Source organism: Agelaius tricolor, unplaced genomic scaffold (assembly GCF_023055355.1).
Source record: "Agelaius tricolor isolate 1412-34295 unplaced genomic scaffold, bAgeTri1.0.p SCAF_3, whole genome shotgun sequence".
In the NCBI taxonomy this organism is placed as follows: Eukaryota; Metazoa; Chordata; class Aves; order Passeriformes; family Icteridae; genus Agelaius; species Agelaius tricolor.
In genome coordinates, this window is record NW_027269263.1 from 1,787,501 (window position 1) to 1,812,625 (window position 25,125).

General features: G+C 42.3%; 1 protein-coding gene and 1 long non-coding RNA gene across 5 annotated transcripts in view; one reads left to right on the forward strand and one right to left on the reverse strand.

Annotated features, from left to right (window-relative positions):
• Window positions 1-2,030, reverse strand: part of LOC139587683 (uncharacterized) — a 3,460-nt gene extending 1,430 nt beyond the window's left edge. Inside the window, exon 1 of the long non-coding RNA XR_011678461.1 lies at window positions 1,906-2,030. This is a non-coding gene — a long non-coding RNA (uncharacterized lncRNA). The remainder of the gene's footprint in view (window positions 1-1,905) is intronic.
• LMO3 (LIM domain only 3) overlaps window positions 462-25,125 on the forward strand; it is a 58,885-nt gene continuing 34,221 nt past the window's right edge. The window contains exons 1-4 of one of the 4 annotated variants that reach the window (XM_071422105.1): window positions 462-664; window positions 883-948; window positions 6,241-6,330; window positions 8,442-8,655. In XM_071422105.1, the coding sequence (XP_071278206.1) occupies window positions 6,300-6,330; window positions 8,442-8,655 (245 nt within the window). In that variant the 5' untranslated portion in view covers window positions 462-664; window positions 883-948; window positions 6,241-6,299. Of the gene's footprint in view, window positions 665-882; window positions 949-1,882; window positions 2,020-6,240; window positions 6,331-8,441; window positions 8,656-25,125 lie in introns of those variants that run through there. The other 3 variants (XM_071422107.1, XM_071422108.1, XM_071422106.1) reach the window with 3 other exon arrangements.

Sequence of the window (25,125 nt, forward strand, 5' to 3'; positions counted from 1 at the left end):
ATTACTCATTAATAGAGAGATATGTATCTTGCCTTTTTTTTCTTTTTTTTTTTTTTCTCTTTTTTGCGTGGGCAACTTCTGGTTTTGTTCGAGCCAAGTATTTTGGGAGGAGTGATGGTGGGTGGGGGGCTCCCCTGGCTGCCCGGGTGTGCTCCTGGAGCACTCTCTGGGAAGGTGATCCCGAGCCGCTTCGGCAGAGGTCACTTGTGTGTGTGTGTGTGCGTGTGTCCCTGGTGTTTGTGTCTAGCATATGCATGTGGTTTTGCTGACTGCACTTGCAGGCTTGTAAATTTTCACCATGGGAAATTACCAACAAAGCCCAATCTGTCTCCTGGCTGCTTTGCACTTTCCGAGGGCGGCTGTACTTGAGCGAGCTGCAGAACGAGAGAGAAAGCGAGAGGGAGAGAGAGAGAGAAAGGGGGAGTTGGGAGGGGGGAGAGGAAGGGTGGGTGGGTGGGTGGAGGGGGAGAGAGGTAAATAGCCTTAAATCGGAAGGGAGCTGCTTCTCTGTGGTCTTCCACAAGAGCTGCCTGGGCTCTGCTGGCTCAGTAATAACTGAGTGACCTTTTCTTTTGCTGTATTATGTCTGGCTGGTAAGGGATTGCATTTTGCAGCTGATAAAGCCCTGACTTCATTCAACTCGGCTCCTCACACGCTGCTTTAGGTAAGTTGTCTTCAGCCAGGACGGAGACAGACAGCCTTGGACTGCAAGATACTAAAAGGAGGACACCTGTAGCTCGGATGCGGTCAACACAATTACTTGGCGGATCCTTGAGGACCTCATTATTTTAAACTTAAAGAATAGCGATCTCCCTCCCCATCTCTCCCACCCCCTCTTTATTTTTTTTCCCCAAACAATGCTTCTTTTTGACCTTTTCCAAGGAGAAGAGCTACAAAGCAGCCACTGTGCTTATTGAACTGCCTCCCCTGTATCGCTTAATTGAGAAGGTAAGTGAGGCAACTGTGTACATAAGCTTTGGGTCATTTGTGTATGTGTGCCTGCATCACTCTCTCTCTCTCCTTCTCTCTCTCTCTCTCTCTGAGTCATAAGCCGGGGCTGCAATACACACACACATCTCTGCACTGCAACTTTCACTCGAGCTGCAGCTCTGCTGAGACTGTTTTGTTTAAATCATGTGAGGCTTCATTATTTTTATGATGAGACATGAAATACATGCAAGCAGCGGATGCTGAGCGAAACCCCTCCGACTGCACGTCTCGAGAAATAGCAGTCAAAGTTAACAATGAATTGCAGCCCCACCACTACCCCCCTCCCCGTTATTATTGTTATTATTATTCTTGCTTCTTCCAGAGCTTCTCGAAACACGCTCTCAATTACCAAGGGAGTCGGTTAATTTCCCACTCCCCGGCTTTAATCCACAAGCCTCCCCGTACAGCAGTTTAATTTGCAGCTGGTTCGGTGCAGGGTTAACCCTTTGGGCAGAGCGGAGGCAGGAGCGGGGCGGGGAGCCCGGGGGGCGGCAGGGACGCGCTCGGGCTGCGGGGTCCGGGCTCCCGCGTCCTCCCTCTCCCGGAGCGGCCGGAGGGAAGGGCAGCAGGGCTACTTCTGTCTGCCAGCATTTCTCTTTTCTCCTCTCCTTTTTTTTTTTTTTTATTTTTTTTTGGTTTTTTTTTTTTTTTTTCCTCTTCTCCCCCCGCTTCTCCCTTCCCAGCGAGCGCGATACGGTATGCCTAACGCCGCATGTGACAGTTTAATCAAACCCATTTGTTACAACAAAGCTAAGAGACCGCTGGGATTATAGGCTTACGGCAGAGTTAGGGCAGCATGTGGCTTTGTCGCTCGCCACCGCCGCTCGGGGTGTGCCGTCCCCCCATCCATCCACATCCTCATCCCCGGCCCCGCCGCCCCCCGCCCCCGCTGCGGCGCGCCGCGCTCCCGCTCACTTGACCCGAGCCGAGGAAGCACTTGCTACTTTTGCCGGGATTTGGTGCTTCAATGAGAAGGAGCTCTCCAGGCGCCCGTAAATCAACTCATGCAGAAAAAGGAGAAAAGTTTTGGTAAGGCGGCGGTGGCCGGCGCTGTGCGCTCCGGGGGGAGGCGGGGGGTTCCTCTTTCCTCTTCTTCCATCCTCACCGCGCTGCCAGCGTGTGCTCCGAGCAGACCCCAAACACCGCTTCCGAATAGGACAGCTCTGTAGGACCGCTCTTTAAAGCGATTCCTTTCGCTCGGTGCAACAAACATCGCGACGCGCCGTCCCCGACACCTCCCTCTCCCCATCCTTTGGATGCTCGGAAAGGAATTGGCATAAAAGGCTTGAGCGTCTAACTCCGAAAAGGGATTCTTTGTTGTGGAGTATATGTTTCTTATTTATTTTATTTTTTTCATTTTGCATGTGAGCTGCATCAAAATTGAACTCAGTCTTGCAAATCTCTTGTTGGCCTTTGCCAAGCACTAGCACTTTGCTGCCATGGTAACTGTAATTAAACTGATAAGAGTGGAAAAATGTCAGTATCTCTGAGCCTTGCAGCTGCATTGGAGAAAAAGGGAATCAAATTGGTTCCCAGCACCACTGCTCTAAAAAAGGAGGGGGGGAAGAGTGGAGGGGGGGGGGGGGGACTAGGGGAGAGAGATGGGGGGACATGCCAGGGGTAGGAACATAGCTCAGCAGCTCCAGTCCCTGAGATCTGGGTACATCTATTTGCTGTGCTGTCCCTTAGGGGGCTACAGCCTGCAGGGATGCTCTGGGCCAGTGAACAGAGAGAAACAAGCTTTTAGGCCCAATCTAGCTTTCAAAAAGAGAAGGGGAAAGAAGAAGAGAAATCTTTTGTTTGGTGTCTCTTGGCAATCGACTAGCCATGTTGGCCAAATTCTTTTAATCTGTATCACTGCTCCCAGCTGTGGGACTGCATTCCCATTTTTATTTTTTGCCTAGCCTCTTCTCTTTTCCTTTTTCTTTTTTTTTTTTTCATCCCCTCCTTCCCAACCCATATCCTTTATTTAGAAAGAAAAAAAAATCAAAAATAATAAAGAAAAAAACCCAGATTCCTCTGTAGAAGAAGGGGCAGGAGGTGAAGTCTAGTTATATAGCATTGAAAATTAACTCAAAAGTATACAGGAGAGGCTATATTCAGAGTGCTGAAATCCTTACTTTTATTTTTAAAAAAACCCCGAGTGTTATGGAGTTGCGGTTACTTTGTTGTGTTAACTACAGAAGCTGAGCCTGTGCGGATGAATGGCACAGAACAAGAGAGCATAATGGAGGCAATCAACCGTTAGGCTGCTTCACAATGCAATCCAGGCAATTAAAAGCTCACCAGAGTTTAAATGAAATGGTTCCACTTATTTCTGTGCACCACACTGCACAGGCTATTATTTATGTCTCTTTTTTTAATTATGATTTCCCTTAAACTGTCAAATAACTCAGAATAGCAGGGTCTCGGAGGCAATAAGAATTTTCCACAGAACAATTTACATGCCAATCTAAAACTAGTTACGACTCCTGATGTGCTACATATGAGTTCTGAAATGTTTCTTAGCTTCTGAAACCTCAACTTTTTTCTTTTTTTTCCCTGAGTCTGTGTGTGTTGCCCTGAATTACTGGAGCTCTGAATGCTTTTAGGATGAAGCTACAAAGTGGGAAAGCAGCAGAAAAGTATTCTTTTTATCTTTTCCTGAACCCCTAACTCTCCTGTTGACTGCCTGTTGTCTGTCAGTTTGCTTTTAAAGACTGATGCACACAATGCTTAATTTGCTCCAAACTGATTTTTCAATTTTTTTTTTTTCCCCTAAGTAGGGGCAAGTTTCCCTTTTGTGCTGTTTGTGCTACTGTCTTTGGTGGAACTGTATGCATGCTTCTGAAAAAGGGGGGAAGAGTGGTCTTTAAAAGTTTGTAAGAGATCCAGTGCATAACAGAACTCTTTCTCCCAAGGACTGCCTGTACCACAAACAAGAACTGAGTTCTGAGTGTCTGATGCCATGCTCAGCACCATCAGGGACTAATCTCGCTTACAGATGCTTCTAAATCACTAACACAATATAGTTCATTACATCAAATCCTCATTCCCCTTGATTTTTGAGAAGGGTGATGATTTGAGTGAGATGGATTTTTGCTTCTCTGCCTTCCCCGGGAGCCTAATTTAGCTTTTTCCAGCAACCATTCCTCTTTATCCTGGAATCATAGTCACAAATCAGTTGACAGTGTTTCATCACACCATAATAACAATAAACAGGGAGGGGAGTCAGTTGCATTGAACTTATTTAGGGAGATCGAGAGAAATCTGAAACCCTGCAAGTCTGGTTTTTAAGTTCTCCCTTCAAAAATCCTAAAGAGGGTGACTGGTGATGAAGAAGTCTTATTCCTGCCTCAGCTCTGCAGTTTATGTGCAGTATCCTGGGGACTGGGTGTGGAGGAAGGGAGGGAGCAGAGGGAAGGATAGAGGAAGCCCTTGAAAGCATATTGGGGTGAAATAAAAAGGGTTTGTTTGACAGTGACAGACTAGGCACTGAAATTCCTCAGTTCTGAGAACAGATCTGCTCTGTGATGCAGAGCATGGGTAGAACTCTGCAGAACTGAAGGGAAAGCTGGGTTTGATTTTTTTTCTTTTTTTTTTTTTTTTTTTTTTTCCACAGCCTGGGTTGTAGCACTTAGGGAATTGTATGATGTTTTGAAAGTGCTCCATAAGCTCTGCTTTCCTGGGGGAGGGGGAGAGGAAGGCAGCCAGGCAGCAGCGCTGTGCACTGCCACCTGATATTTCAGCAGTGAGCGGTTTGGATGGGTTTGCGGGTGCTGTCAGCCTCTGAAAAGGCCCTTCCCATGTCCTAGGGAATAAATGAGTACTTAAACTGCAGCCTGTGAAAAGCTGGCTGACAGTGAGCTGCAAGGTATTCTTATTGCCAAATTAAGGGAGAGCTAAAAATACACAAGCATGTATCTGAGAAGTGCAACTGCATCAGAGACCTTATGGGAATGTTAAAGGGGGGAGAGAGATGGTCTGTGGGGTGATCTGCATTAGGGTGGTTCATACAAATACAGGGGAAAAAGGCAATAGAATGTTCTGTTGTCAAAACTAAGGGATTTAAACAGGGCATGTGAAGAAAAGGACATTTTCAAATTCAGAGATATGTCAAACACTTCTTGACTTTGTTTAGAACCTTTCTACACTACCAAAAATCATAACTCCTTTTTTTTTCTTACAATGAAGCAGTAGTTTGGGGAAATTGAAATAATAAAATAGAACCAGCTTCATTGCATGTAAAGTGAGAGCAGGTCTATCAAAGGAGAAAAGCATTCCTTCCCTCCAAAAGCTGCTGCAGATAGAATCCCTAATCTGAAGATGCTGCCAGTGGGGTGTCAGCACCACCTTCTCTCCCTGCCTCAGGAAAACAGACATGCAGGGTTGCAAATTCTCTTTCCATGGGGTGTTTGCCCCTTTGCAGTTGTCTCTATAAGAAGGTTTTGGACTAACCAGTGTGAATGACAGGGCTCTGCCTACTTTCCTCATGTAGTGAGCATCTCAAAAGCTGTGCAGGCTACGTGCAAGCTGCAGTTTTATTTGTAATACAATAACCTCATGTTTGCAGCGTATACCTCGGGAATTATCAGGCTTGATTACTGCAATCTGCTCAGACACTCACTTGTTTGGCTGTGTTTCTGTGGCATCTTGTTCCCTTCAGACAGCTCAGGACAGTAGATCAGCCTGGATCAGGGACTGTCAGCCTCCACTCTCTAACCCGCTTCCTTATCAGGCGATGAAATTTTTACATTAAGATTTTTTTCGTTAAAGCCTTTAACTGTGTTAGCTCCTAGTTTATTCTGGTTTCCCTCGAGCTAAAGATTAAAGTCCTAGAACAGCCCTTCATGCTTCTAAACTTTTTTTTTTTTTAAACTGAGTTACAAGAAGTTTATACAAATTGTGGCTGATTTTATGCATTTGTCCTCTACATGGCCAAAGAGACAGTCTGGGGATAAGCCTGTTGTTGGCACCTGGTGGATATTTACACTCTACTGTGATAAGCAACGTTACAGATTAAGGCTTTTTGACCAAGCAATGTTATTTGAGTTTCAGCAGGAGTTCCCTTTACAGTCTGGTATAGGTTCCTTACCAAAAATCTCTGATATTTTCTCTGCTTTGAGTCATTTATTTGTAGCCATGTTATGTTGCTGTTTCATGGATGTACCCTGGATTCAGGGGAGTCAGCTGTCAGTTGAAGATACTGTAAAGGCTCAGCCTTTGTCTCATGGTGCCTTCTCAAGAGGAAATGTGTGTGTTCATTCCCAGATCTGCCACAGACTGTGGAGCCCAGCGCAGGTCACTGGATCTCATCCTCCCCCTTGGGAATGAGAGACAGATCTTGGGAATCTCTACGTGGTGAGGAGCTATGAGCATCAACTGGGGAGTGATGGGAGGGACAGCACTGACAATTTTTATACTGGTTGATAGAAAAATGCAGACCTTACACTGCTGTTAGGAGATTTAGATGTTGTGCAGCAGCACTGCTGGGGTGCTTTGGGGTGTCTGCTAGCAGAGCTGCCTGCACACCCCTGAACAGCTCCTCCATTGCTCCAAGGTGTGTGATAGGCTACATTGCAAAGAGAGGAGCAAGGCTGCTGTTGCAGTAAGAATTACTATTTCTAATTCAGCAATCAGCTTTGCAGGTGAGACTCAGGAGTTAGCTTGGGAAAGTCACTTAACTGGCCATGCGGTCCCTGCACTCCATGTAAATTCCATGTGTTCTAAACACACCTCTGTAGAGCTCCCTGGGATGCCTTAGCCTGTTGTTTTTGCAGCCCTAACATCCATAAAGGCACACTCTGACATTGCTTCAAAGGTTACACTGGTTTTCCTCTTTTTCTTACGAGGGATGATAAAAAAGCAAATACAAACCCAACCAAACAACCCCAAACTCGTCTGTGTTCAGCTCTGAGCCTGCCTGTCTGTAGTGGTGTGTTAAAGCACCAGCCAAGGTCTGCTGATAGAAGCTGACACTGCCAAGCTTTCTTAACTCCAGGTAGCAGAGCCTTTATGGTGAGAGGCTCTTGAATTTGCTCCTCTTTGCTATGAGACTCTATTCAACCTTTCCCAATCTCTGGATAATAATAATAGGGTTCCAAACCTCGAGTGTTGGAGTAGGATTTGCTTGTTGGCAACAGCATTCCTTCCCCAGTCTTGACAAATTCTCGTTGCGATATTCAGACACGTTCTAGTGAGTAGTATCTTTTTTTGAAGTTGCATCACTGGCTTTAAAACAGTGAGGTGACCCCTACTGAACAGCGTGTCGGTTCTTCCGTTCTCTCCTGTCCCTGTTTGATGTCCACCAAAATATCCACAGGGCTGTTATTTTGCTTATCCTAAGAGGTAACTGTGAGAGAATTAGTCAGAGTGCACTGGGGTGGCAGCTCATGCAGCTAAGCAGAGAGACCAGTCTGTGAGCACTTTGGGGCAGTGACCTCTCCCCATTTACTGTAAAGCTGAGGGCAATTGATTTTTGAATGGATCCCTGGAAGCTGGCTGTGTTGCTCTGAGTAACATCACTCAGCTGTGTTCCCCTTTTCGCTGGTTCTGTCCATTAAACAGTGTTTCAGGAGTTTGAATGTTTTTTTAAATGCTCTCAGCTATTACATCAAAAGGTGTATATGTACTTAATGGACACTACTGTACTCCTTGTCCCGAAGTAGCTGTTGGCTAAAACTGGGATTGGAAAGCGGGGCAGCATTTTTATTTTGTTTTTCTTGACAAACTAGAACCTCTCTGACCTTGTGCAGATTATTTTAAGTCAGATTTTTCAGGAGGTCCTTCCACTGCAGGTTGTCACTGGTGTTGCTGCTACTGCAGTCTTTGGAAATCTTGTCGCTTCATTATTGTGTCTAAAAAGAACTAAAATATTAAAAAACAGCACCAAAATTTCTATGTCAAATCTCTCAAACTCTCGTGCCATGTCTCTAGAAGCGCCAATCTTTTCTTCTTTAAAAATGGAAGTTCTTTTGTATTTTATAAAGATAGTGCAAATAAGTCCAAATATGTGGATTTAAGTATGTTTGAGATATAGATATCCTGTTTATTTAAATTTTAGGTTGACAAGTATTGGAGATATGCTGTTTATTTAAATTTTGCATTGTTAAATATTGGATACTGTGGCTGAAATCGGGTGACTTTTCAACTGGAGTGTTTTAACATTTCATGTTATTTTTTTTTAATCTTATTTCTTTTCAGCAAAGAGACCAGGTAAATGAGGTGTTAAAGAGAAGCTGTGGAACTTAAAGCAGTGCAAGTTTCTGCTCTCAAATTTATCTTAGCCTTGTTTTCAGCTCGCTGTGGTCTGACTAGGTTATTTTATCCTACCTACACCATTGACTTTTAAATGAACTGGATGTGGGGTGGTGGCGGGGGGAGAAGCGAGGTGGAGGAAGAAAAGGGCAAGAGTTTTTTTGTACTTGAGAGAATATCTATTTTCAGTCTTCTCTTGTCTTACTGTATTTCAGGTATACAAATGCTCTCAGTCCAGCCAGACACCAAGCCGAAAGGTTGTGCTGGCTGCAACCGTAAGATTAAAGACCGATATCTTCTAAAGGCCCTGGACAAATATTGGCATGAGGACTGCCTGAAATGTGCCTGCTGTGACTGTCGCCTGGGGGAGGTGGGCTCTACCTTGTACACCAAAGCCAACCTTATCCTTTGTCGCAGAGACTATCTGAGGTAGGTCACGGCCTTCTTCCATTCGCTGGCAAGCTCGGGAAACCTGCTCAGCCCTTCCTGCAGAGCTGCTCTCACACTGGCAGGGCTGCAAGGCTGACTATTGGAGGAAACAAATACTGAAAGATGGAGATTGAATTAAAATCTGAGTCAAAAAGCGCACACAAGCAGGTTGTGGAGGTGGCTGCCAGATTTATGATGCTGATGCTGGTGTAGAGAAGAGTAATTCCCCTCTGCTCCCCACAGTACTGTGCTTCTGGGGAGGTGAGGGTCTCCAGCTCCCCCTCCTCCTCCTGGCAGCACGGTGGTGGCCAGATGTCACAGCCTGAAACCAGTCCTGTGGTTTTCACCCAGCTTCAGGGCAGGGCTGGAACCCTGCAGGTGAGGAACATTTCGCCCGTCTTCGCTTTTGTCCTTTTAGTTTGCCAAAGGATTTTGTTTGTGGCACTCAAGTTTTAGGAAGGCTGGCACTCAGCTGTGTGAAGCTGGACCAGGATAGCCAACTGAATTCCCCATTTTTAATAGCCATAAGCTCCAAGCCACTCTGCTCCTGATTTCACTTGGCAGCCCAGGTGGGATGCTGGCTAACCTGTAGCCACCTGTTAGGGGTAGCAAATCAGCACCTGCTTTTTTCTCTTCTTGTTTGCTTGTGGACCTACATTCTCAAAAGTATTTGAGGAATAACTTGTAGCAAAGTATGGATGAGCAGCACCAGGGTAGTTTATCTACACGTTGTGTGTCAATAGGGCTGCTTTGCAGGAATGGAGTTTTACTGGGAAGTTTAGTGTCCCTGGGCTCTCAATAGTAAAATAGAGAGAAAAGGCTCCTCCAAGCACCTATTCCCCACAGTAACACCTTTCCTCCATTCCCTGTGGAGGGGGTCTCATGAGACTAGCTGCTCCAGGCTAAGGTGAACTTCTGTGAATATTTCCCTTGCCCCTTCTGTGAAGCCTTTTCCTTTTAAAGGGACATCGAAGTCACTAATCCATTGGGGGAAAATTAAAATTCTTTTTGAATGCGTTAACTTCCAAGTTCCGCTTAAGTACAGGCTCCAAATAGGAGAGGTTCCCATGCACTGATCAGTTCCCAAATTATACGCCATGAGTAGGTAGGAACAGGGATCAGGACTAAAGCACTGACAACTATCAGTACTCTGGCTCTCCATGTAACCACCTCTAGAAAAAATGGGTGGAACAAAAACCTTCCAAAATCCACTGTGCATTTGTTGAGCTGGGGCTGAAAGGCAGATCAGGTTCTTCAGATGGGCTTAGACTTAACGGTAAAAGTATTCTGCTACCTATTCAAGCTCTGAACTGAACCCAAGATAGAGGGCTGGGAATTCAGCATAGAGACTGCATCTTAAACCTGATGTGTTAAAGCTGCCAAAGTGGTAGGTAACAAAACCTCACTTTTAAAAGCTGGTGGAACAGAAGGGAATTGTTGTACATGAGCTTAGGTTGCTTGTGGTCTTTAGGTGAGTGTGTGTAGAGAGGGTTTGAAAAAGGTTTTGGTGCGGGAAAGTAACATCCCAATTTTTAAACCCCATTTTAATGATCTTTGTTATACAACAAATGCCTGCAGAAGCGAAAGAACTGCTATGGCTGTTTCATCTGAGTTCCAAATTTACTGGAGACTTTGAGCTTACTGAATCTCCCAAGTGCTAGTGCAGCAGATCTAATGTTTTGAAATCAAATGTTTAAAATCAAAACCAGAAATGATGTGGTAGCAAAGATATGAGCAAAGCATTTCCCCAGCACAGGTGTATTCACACGCGCTCTTGCTCTCTGGTCTTTGAGGGTTTAACAGGAGTAAATATTTTGCTAACAGATTGTTAAAACTCATACTAAGTGATTCAGAGAAAGGAGATTTTTTTGTTGTTGTTGTTTGTCATTATCACATTCAAACTGGTGTTTCATTTATTTCTTCATACATAACACCTTTTACTTTTGCACGTGAAACCAGCATACAGGAGAAATCCTATAACTGGTTTTAAGATGTTTCTGTTTTTTGTCTCTGGATTTATTGAGTCTTAATGGAGCTATTTCGTTGTGATTTTTTTTTTCTTTTTGGTAATACTTGTGAGTGCATAGATTTAAACTTGGTATTTACACTAAACTTCAAACTGATGCACTTAAGGTAATTGCAGATAGTCATTTGCCTCATTGCATCTTATCTACTTAGTTATGCAGTGAACCTATAAAAGTGATATTTTTAGTGCTAATGTACAGACTAGTTAAAATTTCTCTAGCTTTGTAGTCAAATAAGCTTTCATATTTAGCAACCCACTTGATATGAATTTAAGGAACAAATTGCATTGTACTAATGATCACATTAGAGTTTGATTATGGTTTCAAACTATCTTCTTAGGTTTTTTCCTTTTTAACCATAAAGGGAGCCTTCGCTGCGTATAAAACTGTTCTGGCTTCCTATTAATTTATGTGGTGCCCTCTAGAGGATATGTGGCTTGAACGATACTATAAAGAGTAAAATTGCTTATTAACTTGTCTCTCAGTGTTCATTATGCTTTTCAATAAGACAGACATTCTACAGATGCTACAAGCAATCATGCAGCCAGTTTGGGTACTTTAGAATTCATGTTTAAGTTCGTAAATGGTGTGATTGTGTCTTTGCCTGTTTGCAAAAATACTTCCAGTATCTTTCATTTAGAGATGCCTGCCAAAAAAGCTGCACCCTCCCTCAGCCCTGATGCACGCTCTCGTGCTGCAGCTGAGCCCTGAGGTCCCCACTTTGAGCTCCTTATAAATAGTCTGCATCTTCAGAACTCCAAAACTTGCTTTGCTTTAGCTGTCTCCTTTGGTAAAATTAGTTAATTATACTACATTAAACCCTTTTCCTCCGGATCAGGAGGGATTGAGGGAATGGAAGGAATCTTTAATGAAGTAAGGAGCTTGAAAGATGCTGTGGGTGTGAGAGGCTCTGCCCTGGAATGTGATTCCTGTTCGGCACTCCAGCAGTTCCTGAGGTGCCGGGGTGACCACGGCAGGAGCGAGCTCTGCTCTGTTAACGAGGATGGGAACTGACTTGAGCAAAGAAAGGGCTCAGCGTTAGCAATAACACACTCCCCGAAAATGATATGCAGAGGATAATTCCCCTGCAGGCTTCTGTCTTCTGCTTATACACTCCTGGGTTAGGAAGTGAAGACTTAATTTGAGGAACTTAGGTTTACGCCAATATTTCAAGTCCATTTATAAGAAGTGAAATATGCAAGAACTTTTTTTTTCTCCCCTTCTTTTCCTCCAGAGCTGTATGGTGACATCTTAATGCATCAGCCTATCCTGCTCTGTCCTCTCTTCTGACTGGCAGCATGTCCATTTGCAAGCACAATATTCCCTTTGAAATCTGTCATTACTGCCATTAATGACCAGTCATTATGTTAACAGCCCTTGGGCTGTTAACATGTCAAACTGGTTGTTAACTGGAATGTTATTACTTATTTAAACCTCAGGTATGAGTTGTGTGAAATGTGCTTTGGTTGCACGTTCTGGGCTGCTTCTGCTCAAAACAATAGGGAAACAGCAGAGCGTTGGCCTTTGGGGTGCCAAGGGATTTGCTTTCTGTTCCATCTGCTCATTTGATTTCTATAAATTTGTGAGGTTCTCCTACCCCTGGGCAGCCTCCTAATTTCAGTGTGCAATCCCTTCTCTTAGCCTTGCCTGCAAATGGGCAGCCGTGGATGTTTCCAGATGCACGGAAACGCCCGCTGCACGTTTGAGATTAATACCTGGCCCCTAGAAGTGTGAAATAAAAGGCCAACAATCACATGCAACTCAGTTGTATTAAATAATGAGCTTCCTCGGATGCAGCAGAAATATGAAAGTACAGCTGTGCTAAGCTAGTTGCAATGTAGGTCAATCACCCTTTTCACTTAGGTTTTTAACTACGCAAACCCTGCTGAGCGACCAATGACTACAAAGTGCTGTTTCATTCCTATTTAATTTTGGCAGCATTTTACTGAAGAGTAGGCATTCATGCAGCTAAATTATCTTTGCCGTTTCTGGTTTTAACTCCAGCTCCATGACACTAAATGTTGGAGTGCATATCTCTTAGTAAACACAAAGGATGTGGTTTCTGATATATATATTTATTTTTTTCCCAAATCCACCTCTTAACATGGAAATTGAATTAGAACTTTTATTACTTCTTGTATAATTTCCCTAGCCAGGCAAGCAAGATCATAAGAAAAGGATTAACAAAACTAATATGTTGGGGTGGAATTTTTTGCCCTTAAACACATCTAGAACCTTATTGAGAACGTGGAGGAGGATGACAGAAAGTCTATCTTCTCCCCCCACCCTTCCCCTTCCACCTCAGTATTGATACTATTTGTAAATATACAGCACACTTTAAAACCACCACTGAAGAGCTGTGAAAATGAGTAAATCACCATTCCCGAGGAAAGGGACAGAACACGTTGGGTTTTTCCCTCTTCCCCGCTTGCAGGTTGAAAGACCTGAGAAAAGCCAAGTCTTTAAAACTGGATATTGGAGAAGATCTTATAAATAATGACCACAGAAAGTAATGTTCAACCAGAACGATTATAAAGATGCTGCCTCTGTAAAATATTTAGCTTCAGAGCAGTTTGAAAAGGGCAGAATTTAGGAAGCAGCTTTTTCCTGTACAACTGCTCACACTCTAAAGGCAATTATTATTTTAAAAAATTATTGTGTAGGAGTGTTTAGAGAGACTTAAAATGTCTTGTGGCCTGATGCTGATTAGCAGATCCCATTCCTCTCTCAAGTCACGGGCAGTATTGCAAACACCCAAGATATCAGCTTGCTTAAATGCGTGTATAAATATTCTGTGTGGATATTTTCATGGGTAGTGTGTTATAATTTTTTTCAAAATGTCTCCTCAACATGTTTCTTGCCCAGCTTGATTAAATAAGGGTAGACCTTTAAAGATTTAAGCACTCTGGGTCTTCAGGAGTATTGAGGTGTTTATGGAAGTGAGGCTTTAGAGGTCCACTTTCTTCACTAAAGCTTTTTAGAACTGAACCCTTATGTATACATTAATATCCTTGTTGCAATGCATTAAAGGGACTAGTAATTTGCAGGAATATGCCCTAAAAATATTTTAAAATACTTTAAAAAATGGTAGGTGTAGCAATTCACTTGTTCTAATTTTGCTGTGTGTGATTAATGTTCTTCTGAATTTACATAAATGGTATAATTTAGTGTGTCTTGGAAATAAAAAAAAAGGCAAGAATACTCTCTCTTCTACTAATTGCCAGAGGTTTTGAAAACCTCCAAACACCTTAACAGTTGTTGAAAGGGATAAGGAGAGTGATGCAAACACACACAGTTAATCCACCCAATTTGCAAAGAATAATGCTTTTGATTTAGTTACACTCTGGCTAGTTTAGCTTGTTCTTTCTTTAGCTCATCTGTGATAGCTTTTAATAAGAAACATTCAATTAAGCTGTTAAAATTGGTGTTTAAGTCATGTTGAAATGCTGTGAAATGTGTGTACTCAAGTTTGACGCTCTTCAGTAGTTCCATGTGTTTCCCCATATCTGCTGGTATTTTTTCTTCAGAGCTGCCAAATTTTTAATAATTGTGTTATTTTTAGTGGCTTAAAATACACAGTTTAATTTTCAAGAATGTGAATCTTCCCTCTTATAAGGCTTCTTGAAAACCAGACGCTCCTCGTGTGTTGTCAAAATACCTCATTAATCCCCTGGAAACGTTCAAAGAATTTCAGGAGACTTTTCAGATGAAAGTACCGTGCCTCTTAAAGCCTGTCCTACAGCTCTTCATTACAGCACTACAGTGCTGTGTATTTTGATGGAAAATTATTTTACTACAAAGGTTTTGCCAATACAGAGCAGCTCAGTAAAGCTTAATAAAAGCGGTGATTTTGGGGAAGACGAAGTAATTCTGCAGTGCCAGAGGATGGGATAATGTTCCTGGCAAAAGAACAACAGCTCTGTAGTTCTGCTTAGTGTTTCCTGTAACCTCTTTTAAAAGAAATGTGAGCTTCTTGTTTTCATCCTTGCTAATTTATTTTTTGTTCTCTCAGATGTGATTTTGTGACCAGTACTTCTTATGAAATATCCATAAAATAATATCCATAATAAAGTTATTGACATTGGGAATAAATATTATCAACTACATTGTGACACAGGATTTGATATCCAAGGTTTAACTGGAAAATTTCTGAATTTTTGACCAGAAGCTCATGTGAAACAAAGCATCTGTGCATAATGTAGTAGAATTATATTTAGTTCTAATAGCCTAACACAGATGCCTTTAAAAAGTTCTGATTTCTACTGTATATCTGTTCCTTAAAAAACTACACATTTGTATTTCTTTAAATTTCTTTGACATTTTAATTAATTTTTGGGGACATTTTACAGTGAAAACTGAAAAAAGCCCCTCAAGTTTCGACCATGCAATTAAAAGGTCTATTACTGAATTTTGTTACTTGCTATTTACTGTATTTTTCTGGATATTATTTCTTTCTGGATATGAATGTTTGAACAACAAAATCAACACGGGTTAAATTGTAACGCACTTCTTTAGTCCTCCTGACTTTAGAAATTGCTTTTTTTTTTAACTTCGCACTGAAGTTAAGTATATTCATGATGGATTTGGAAATCAAAATACACAGCATGCAACTTATGGTTTCCAAATCAAACTGGTCTTAACTATTGCAGTTCTTAAGAATCTGTATTTTGGGTATACCTTATTAAATGCATTATTTTTTTGATGGCTAATTTCCCAACAGATTCCTTAGTATGCTAATAGATGACAGTTTAATAAATCCAAGTAATAGGTATACATTTGGGGGATTTTTGGTCAAAGTATTCTGGAATTTTTGAAGTTTCTCAGACTCAAATATCTGAAGCAATCAAGTCTACCTTCTCAAAAAGCTTTGCATGTTCCACACCTCCTTCCTAGTAATATAATTCTGGTGCTGTTCCTTTACATCTTCCTGAAGCTGCTTTTTGCCTTTCCTGGATCAACTGGCCTTTCAACACCCGGGTCTCATTGCATCTCTTTGGGACATTTAAAAATGGCTCTGGAGATCAGTAGATCCTTCATTTAAAAGAGTAAAAAGGATGTCCAAGTTATTTCTGGAAACATGCATCTTTCTTAGCTGTGTGTATGAATCTATCAAATATTTAAACCTTTCAAATCATACATAAATCTCTGTATATCAGGTTGCTGTGATATATACACATAAAAATCATGGGGGAATTCTGCATCCCACATTCTACGGGTACTTGCTTGGTCATGTAATCATGGTCTCATCCTCTCTAAACCAGTGAAGACTGAGTTTAAATGAGTGCTGATAGTTGAGCATTTTGACAGCCCCCTGGCAATTGGCATGGTCAGTTGCTGACTTAATTTAGGAATTTAGGCACATGCTAAAATGCTGGGATGGAGTGCCAGTGTAAGGAATCCACGATCCAGTCCCTCTCCTCACTTGACATCAGAACTGTGGCTACCAGCAGCTGGAGAGTGTTTGGCACCTATTTTTCCAAGAGCACAATGATGCCAATTATTTAACTGCAAGATATTTTCCTTTGGGATTGGAGTGAACCCTGTTGATCTATTTCATAGCAAAACACAGCACAGGGAAATTTTCATGAGGAGAAAATCACCAATTTTATAAGGAGCAGAGTGTCTCTGGAATGATGTTCCTTGGGACATTCCCCTGCAGATCTTGAGTGAAGTGGCCTTCTGTAATCATGGAATTTACACTTTTCATCTTTTCATTTGCAAAAATGAAACCTCATGTTGGCACATAGCAGGTGGAAGTGATAATTGCACAACATGCAAAGATAAAATATTTTGGGGGTGGGAGGTGAGAGCAGAGAATATTATGCATGTTATTGTATCTTTTTTAGAATTTTGAAGTGGGGTGGTGAGAGTGAGAATGTCAAATTGTACATTTGAATATACTGTAATTGACATATTGGAGTAATTAGGTAGCAACACCAGGTAGCAAATGCACCCTTGTCTTGTATTGCTGCTATCACACTTTTGTTTTTAACAAAGCTCAAACTTGATGTACAGAAATAATCACATCTCTCTTAATATTCTTATATATATTTTGATATAATCCTCAAAAGGCTTGAGAACAATAGCTGATTTTTGTTCATGACAAGTGTCCAAGCCATAAATATATCAGTCTACTCAGTCTCTCAGGTTTTAGCTTAGTGGGTAGTGTTTATTATATTTAACCCAGAATTGAACATCAGTACTGATCCACCATGGGATAAAATAAATATTATTTTATTCTATTTTATAATGTTATTTCTTTGCAGATGCTTTCAAGAGAAATATGTGTTAAAGTTGATGCAAATAGTTTTAGTAATTCCCTGCTTCTGTAAATATGTTAACTCTGAGAAACAGAATTTATTATTCTGTATCAAATTCTGACAATAGTTCAAGTAACAATCACTGAACTTGGTTTTGTCTTTTAGATACATTTTAAGGAAGGATTTCTCAGTAGGAATAGTTCAAATGAGTTACAGGCTGTAGAATAGGGATGGAAATTGCAATCGTTGTGAATTATTTTCTTATCTTTTGTCGCTATGGCTGTTTCTACATAAATCTTGGGGGTTTTTTTAAAGTCAGGACTGAGCTCAGTTCAGAGCTACTATTCTTTCTCAAAATTTGTACTAAAAATCAAGATTTTAAGATAATAGAAAACTTAAAAACTCATTTTCCCATAAATAACACATTTCATTTCCCCCTTTCTAATTTGCGTTAAACAAATTTTACACAGAATTCAGAATTTTCTAGGATCTGATGTTTGGATTTACAAAAAAGAAACCTTTTCAAAGAAGTCTTTTTAAGCCTAATGTGTTTGCCTGCCTTATACAAAGTGTTAAGAAGGAGGAGGGCAGTTGCAATAACAAGCTGCTCTACACCAGTTTTTGCTGGCTTCCTTGCTTAATCTGTAATCTGATACATTTAAGAATGCTCTATACCAAAATAAAATTAAATCTAATCCTAAAAACATGTCCTACATGCTTGATGTAGCCTGAATAATCCTATTGAAAGGTATAGGCCCTATTAATTTAGAAACATGCCCCAGTAGAGCCAAATCTTTAAAATTAGTTTGGCTTTGCCTGAAAACCCCTCTTGAATTACTGTGTCCTTGTTCTTTGTGTGCTGTTGATAAACCTCCCTGGTCCAGGCAATGCTCAGACCCAGGGCTCCCATCCTGGCCAGGCACCTTGTTGCAGTGTCTAGGGTGTCAATCAAAGTTGTGACACCTGTGACAACCTTGCCCTGTTTGTCTCTGACAGGAAGGATGGTTATTTGTATGCTAATCCTACATCCCACTGCCCCAAATCAAACTGCTGAGGAATGATTTAATGGTCCAAGTCTAGGCTTGGCTCTACACCCCATGGGCTCTGCTCTCCACAGCTTTCCTGGGAAGCAGCAGTTGGAGGTGAGACAAAACTTTACCAAAAAGCCCTGAGGTTTTGTGTTGATGCTTGTGAACCTTGGGTTCTCTATTCACTTTCTCTTCATGCCCCAAAATTGCACTAATGAACATGTGCTGTGTACTTAGCAGCTTTAAGCTTCCAGAAGAATATGTTCATTTTTATTAAGAAAATGCATTCATACTTTTTTATGCTCCATATAGTAATAAAAAAATATTAAAATCCAGCGTGACACTGAATACTTATAACAGGGCCACTAAAAAGTAAATTAAAACGTATTCTTTCTGCTCAGAACTTCACTTACCAAAACAGTCTTAAAACCTGGAGGAAATGCTGCACACACTGCAGCAAATGTGCTGGTTTTAATGAGCCTGGCTGTGCTGTGAAGTTAGCCAAGAGCACTTCCCCCAGCACCTCCTCACCTAATTCAGTCATAATGCGGAGTGAATCGCTGGGAAAGGAGTCAGAGAGCAAAACAAAGAGCACAAATCCAGAGCTGGGTGTCTTCTGTGCTCTTCTGAGGCCTTTCATGATGACCCCTGTTGGGTCCCAGACAGGGTCCCAATTACTCTCTGTCCCCAGGTGCAGCACAGCCTGAACCTTTTCCTGTAACAGCATCTTTCTTTATTCTCCCTGTTCCTCCCAGGTTCTCACCACCTGATAATTACAGGTAAAACATACAAGTGTGTTTTGTAAGAGCACCCCTGAAATATGTAGGGTGGTGGTGGTAGCACCCAGTGCAAGTTATTGAACAATTTGGCCACAATAATCCCAAGCACAGCCTCTCCCTGCTGTGGTAAGCAGGTGCTTGCTTCCATCAACATCTTTTCCCTCTTTGTACAAATATACCTCCTCTGCTACGAGATTTACTCTGAGTAAAAGCCAGTACATATTTGCAAAATTTACTGTAATTTGCCAGATTATCAGTCTTGATAGGTATGTACTGTGTCTGAACAATAACTCCAGGATTAACTATCCTGAGTAATCCTGTTATTAATGCGTAATCTCACTATGGTGACAGATAAACAGTTTTCTTCATGACCTGTTGAAAAAGTAATTTTTGTCTGTTTTATATATGTGCTTGTATAAATATATGTGTAAGGCTTTTTAGCAGACAAGCAACCACTTCATAATTCTGTCTGATTTAAACACCATAAATCCTTTGCTTCTCAGACCCAGCTCTTTCTCCTCATCCTTCCAGTTTCAAGGTGTGTTTTTTGGAAAAGTTAGTTCTTGCCACCAACTCCCACGTGCCTCCTGTTTGGCTGATTTGTGCAATACTGTCAATATTATATAACAAGCATACTGTTGCTTTTAGCAGAGTATCAAAAAGCTGGTATAGGGGACAAGTATTTCTTATCCACTCCCTCTCTTCCTCCTTCCCCAAAAAAAATGAAAAAAAATTGGAATGAGAAAGAAACAGATTTAGAAAATGATTTCAAGCATGTTAAGTTTCCCAGAAAAAAATCTTGCCTGAGTGGAAAGATGTGATTTTTGTCACTGTAAGCCTGGAAACCACTATCCCTGCAAGGCACTCAAGAATTAACCCTCCAACCCCCAAATTTTGAAGAACTGTTTTATCCGTGCTTTTAAGCCCTGATTCTTTGGCTCCTTAAGCTCTAGCTGAGCTCTTGTGAAACCAAACCTAGCCTAGAACCCGGTGTGTTTGCTGAGAAAAGCCACTGAAGAGCTCCCTCCCATCACCTCTGTGCTGCAGGAGCTGCCAGCAGGGCTGGGTGCTGACACCCAGAGATGGCATCTTCCTGACAGCAGGAACAAGCAGATACCAGCTGTGGTTTTGCTGTCTCCTTCTTGGTTTGCTTCAACAAAAAAAAATTAACAAATCCAATTTGTTAATTCATCCTCACTGCAGTTGCTTGCTGATGGGTGGAGGATACATGTGAATTTCTGTGTCTGCTCTGCCTCAGGGACAGGTGTCTGATGATCCCCCAATCCCTTCTTCCTCCTGCTGTGTAAAAGGGGCAGGAGTAGGTACCGCTCTGCTGTTTATTGAAGAAGCAAGAGAAGTGGAAGTGTTAACAGCTGCTTTCCCCAAAATTTCAGAATGCTGAAAATGACAGATGCGTCATGCCAGTGTAAGTGACCGTCCTTCCTCATCACTGGAATTTGGGAGGAAAAAAACTTTAAATTGCAAATTTAAGAAAACTTGTCAAGAGAAGACAACATCAGTTGTCTTTAGATGGGACCCTTGCTTTCTGTTCCTAAAAGTAAATGCAGCCACCAAGACATCTGCATCTGGGCAGATCACTCTTCCGTAGATCTGTACTCCTGCTGTCAGTTTTCTGTCCTCCCCCTGCTCAAAATGAACACCAGCAAACTGGGAAACTCCCCACTTCTTAGTGATTGGCAAAGAGTGACAGTTTGTGTGCTCCAAACTGAGTGGTTTTGCTGCAAGATTAATTCTGGAGATCTTCTGTCATTTTGGATGTGGAGGAAGGGATGAGGGGGGCTCTGTGTGTGTGTGTGTGAGCAGAGGCTACCCTCTGCATGCAGGAGTTTTGGTAAGGAACAAATCCCTGTTGAGAGCAATCCAACATTCCTCAGTGTTCTGCATTGCTGCTGTCACAGCTTTCCCCTCCTTCCAAAGGAAAAAAAAAACCCCACACAATTCAAAAACCACAAGAAAAAGTTCCTATCCCATTGTACTAGCACCACATGCAGCAAGTCAAAAGATGGGTAAATTATGGCTGCAGACATTTGGCTCTGCCAAATTTAAAAGGTCACCACCAAAGGGCAGGCACAGAAAAAAAGTTCCAGTAAAGGGGTAAGAAAGAATAAAAGCCTGAATTCAAAGCATGTTCCTGTATTTGTCCCAACATAAATGATGTCTAGTCACATACATGATATTTTTATCAAATGTTTCTCCTCATGGCCCTAACTGTATTGAGCATGCTGTTGTTGCTTCCTTAATGCAATCTCCAAAGGTCAATCAAGTTATAGAGTCAGGCTGATGAGATTAGATATTACTTTAAAAAATGACCAAAAAACCTGTGTTTGGAGGAAGGCCTGAGTCCAATATAATTCTGTCTGGTTTGCTGTGTCTTTTCCTGGAAACGCTGTGTAAACTGAGCCCATCTCCTTTAGCTCCACGAGTGCTTTCTCATCTCTGGTGATAGCTGAGGTAGCTGCATGTTCTTGGGCAGAGATGAGGGAGTCTTCTGGCACAGGACAAAAATAAAATGACACGTTCAAGTGCTTTTTTTTTAATGCTCCAGGGAGATTTTACTATCTGAATTGTGTGCAGTGAGCAGGGATTTTTCATCTCATATATCATTCACGACTTGCTGCAGTGATTCCAAAAAGTCCCACAAGCCAAGTCGCTGCTTGCACCAAAGCGCAGAATTTCTGGTTTGTGAGTTTTAACAACAGATCTTAGAGCTTTTTTTAATATTCACCCAAAATGTGTGGTGGGGAGGTACAAGAAAAGGAGCTGTGCCTGAGGATGACGAAGGATGCACAGTAATGACTATGGCAAAATCCAGCTTTCTTTTATCTTCCCCTCCTTGCTTGTTCTCTCACTGCCATGAGCTTGATGCACAAGGGAGGAGAGCTGGTCCCCGGCTTTGTCTTTGGGCTGCACATGAAAATCTCATGGTAGCACTAGCCAAGGACTTGGGTTTACATCAGACTCTTGTACTGACACAGAGCTGTGAGCAGCATGTGAAGTTTGTCTCTGTTTTTACCCCCCCCCCATGCATTTATTTAGGAGTAGTCAACACCTTTTCCAGCATTTGCAAAGTGTCTGGGATGAAATACTAAAGGTGAGGTGATTAAAATCCAGTTTTATGAGTATTTCTCATCTGCTTTAGAAGCTTTGTAGCAAATGCATGAATATTTAATTGCTGTAGTAAAAAGCAGGTGGGGGCAAGCCTCTTCTAGCAATGTCACCTATGAATGCTGAAGTCAGACTGGCCTTCTGTGTCTGTCAGTGGGGCTGGAGTGAATGAATACTCAAGGCTCTAGACAGATGGGTGAGCATCTTGTTACACAGCAATTACAGCATGTGTGCCCACCCTGGGCTTCCTGGCTTTTCCTGAAGTCTCAAGAAATCAAGCAACCTAATTACCTGGCAGTCCTTATAGATCAGCTGTGTTAAAGACACAGTTGTCACTGATGCCTCAATATTGCATGCTTTAGAAATGAAGGAGTGGAAATGGGTCAAATAAGTACTTCTCTTTTTTTTTTCCTTTTTTTTTTTTTTTTTTTTGTGTGCAGAGAGCAGGGCAGCTGAAACCTCTTTGAAACCCCTTCCCCCCCATGCTGTGAGAGGGTGGAAGAGCAGGCTGCAGCTCTAACACATAATGGCTGGATGGGTAAAGCAGTGAAGGCTCTGGGCAGTAGCTCTCTGAGCAATGTTGGCTGATGCGACAACACATCAGATTCTCTCTCAGCCTAATACCATTCTGCTCCATGTCCCTTCCCTGCATCCCCAGCCTAGGTTATCCAGTTTTACAGCTCCTTTCTGTCAGGGTGAGGGAAGCGCTGGTGGGAACCTCCTCAGACAGGTCCTACTGGAGACACACTAATTAGGAAAGGGTTAAATGTGTGGAAGAGCAGAGACTGTGCAGGTAGTTCTGCTTGGCATACTCAGGGACCTGTGGGCACTCAGAGAAAGGCAGAAACTGATGGCTCAGCAGGATACACCAGGGAACCTTGAGCTTGGAGTGTGAGGGGACAAAAGCCTGGGGGTTCTTTAGTTCCTCCTCGGAGGCACCACCTCAAAATGTTTGTTATTGAACCCTGAATAAATTGCTTCATGGATCCAGGACTCTGCTAAGGGGAACCTGGTCTGGCTTATGAGTGTGAGGTGTGTGGAGAACCATACAGGAACCTGTCCCTGTCAGGTCACTGGGGCTGCCCCAAATGGGCTTTGGTTCCAGCTCAGCAGCGTGACTGCCAGAGTGGCTCCTGCATGATTGGACAGGGAAATTTCCTAAACAAAAAACCAGGAATTTTGCACCCAGTGCTGAAATTTCAACCTAAGAATCTTGGAGCTATTTTTGTGCACTTACAGACCTGCACTGCCAAAGGAACTCAGCTTAATGTTGCCAAGTCTCTCCAGAACATCTGCTGTGAACTGTCCTTTGGTTCTGCCAAAGCAGAGTTTGTCAGAAGGGTCCTTGGACGGGAGTTTATGGTTGTGCTTCCCCATTCTTATGGCAATTCCCCCTCAGTTGGACATAGGGCCTGCAGAGTTCATTTATCCTGTTCCAGCCCCTTCATCTGGCACTCAGCACCTACAGGAGGGCAGGAATCTGAAAACAGGCTTTGTTATGACAGAGATCTCCAGATCTCGTAGCAGATGTTGCTGGTGAGAAGCAATTTTGTTCCAGCCAAACCTTCTTCAGCTCGGCTCAGAAGATGCATAGAGAATCTCATAAGGCTACAGGCTTTGGCAAGGAAACTCAGCATTTACCAATGCCAGCTCCTCTCTATATTTCTTTTTTTTTGAAGGCTATGTAGAGCAAATGATCTCTTCTCTGTCTCTGTGAAACAGCTGTAAATTTCTCTCCCTTTAACCCCCCCCCAGCCATTAAACAGCACTGACAACAGCCAACAGTTATCAGATGCAAAATGAACTATGTGCCTGGGATAAAGAGTTGTGTATCTGCCTCTCCTTGATCGATCCACTGGACGTTTTGTATGCCAGCTCTTTAATTTAAAATATTCTGAGGAAGAAGAAATCGCTGGTAATTTCCATAACAGCCTTTTTAAGAAGTCTTGTCACCTTTTAAAAAGACATTTGCTTCCTCTTTTCCCTCTCTCCCTCCCCAGCTCCACAGGCTGTTTGTTTTAACCTTATCCTCTGTATACAGACTGCTGCTTTGGTGTGTGCTGCAGACCTCTCTGCTTTGGGCCCAGAAGATCTTACCAAGATGTTTTTAGCTTACTTTTGATCAGTGCTGGTGATAATCCCTTTCCAATAATTCCCTGGCACTAAAAACCTTTCCTGATTTTGAGGGAGGAAGTTCTGGGGTACATTTGAACCTGGGACTGCAGGATTTCTGCCCAAGGTGTCTGTTCCCTTGGAGCTGAGAAAATGTCCTGTTCTGGTTGTTAAAATAGAGACAACAGACCTTGGGAGTGATTTTCCTACAACAGAAAATGGTTTTGTGGTGGAGTGAATTTACCCAGACTCTCTAAAAAATTTAATCAACCCTGCTTGTTTTCTTTTTCTGACCATGATGATTCTGCCTCCAAAGGGAGGGGGAAAGTCATATTTCTTTTAAGGATCAATTAACAAGTGAATCATGCATTGGTTTTTCATCTGAGTAATTTTGTATACTTTGATTGATTTTATTCTCCTGAATAATTCCCTGCACATGGCCCATTTGTGGTGCTTGCAGTTTAAGGTGCTGAAGGAAAGTCATGTTTGAGTTCAGCAAAGCCAACGAGGCCTCTCAGAGTGCTCCACAGCCCTGCTGGTTTTTGGAACCAGAGAATTGCGCCAGTGTTGAGCCATTTATAAATCCACTCCCAGCTACCCAATGCACAAAAAGAGGGGATGACCCTGCTTCACATAGCTCACATGAGGCTGTGTACAGCCACTTTGAGTGTGACAAAGATGTCAGAGAAAAGATTCTCGGGGGTGGTCCCTTGTACCTAAAGGGCACTTCATGTGCATGAGCACTGGGAAACTCGTTTTCCCAAGTAACTGGGAGTATTAAAATCTGATTAACTATTGAACTGCAGCCCCCACGTAAATTCACTCTGAATTTCAGAACTGCGGCTATCACAGTCCTTGTTCTGTAAAATCACAGGGTTGGGTGCATTTCCCACAGAAAAATTGCCATTTTTCCTCTCTTCTTGCCAGGATGCTATTAAGCACAAAATGTCTTTATTTGATAAAATTCTTGTCCCTGCTTGTTTTGGGGAAAGGGGGCCTGTTTTAAGGAAAAAAAGGGAAATTGATTACAATACTGTTAGTTAAGCAGCTCAGTGAAAGGTTTGTTATTTTGTTTTTACTATTAAAATATCCCTTAATCCACCTCGCTGGGTCTCTACTGCTCTTGTAATATTCAATCAAG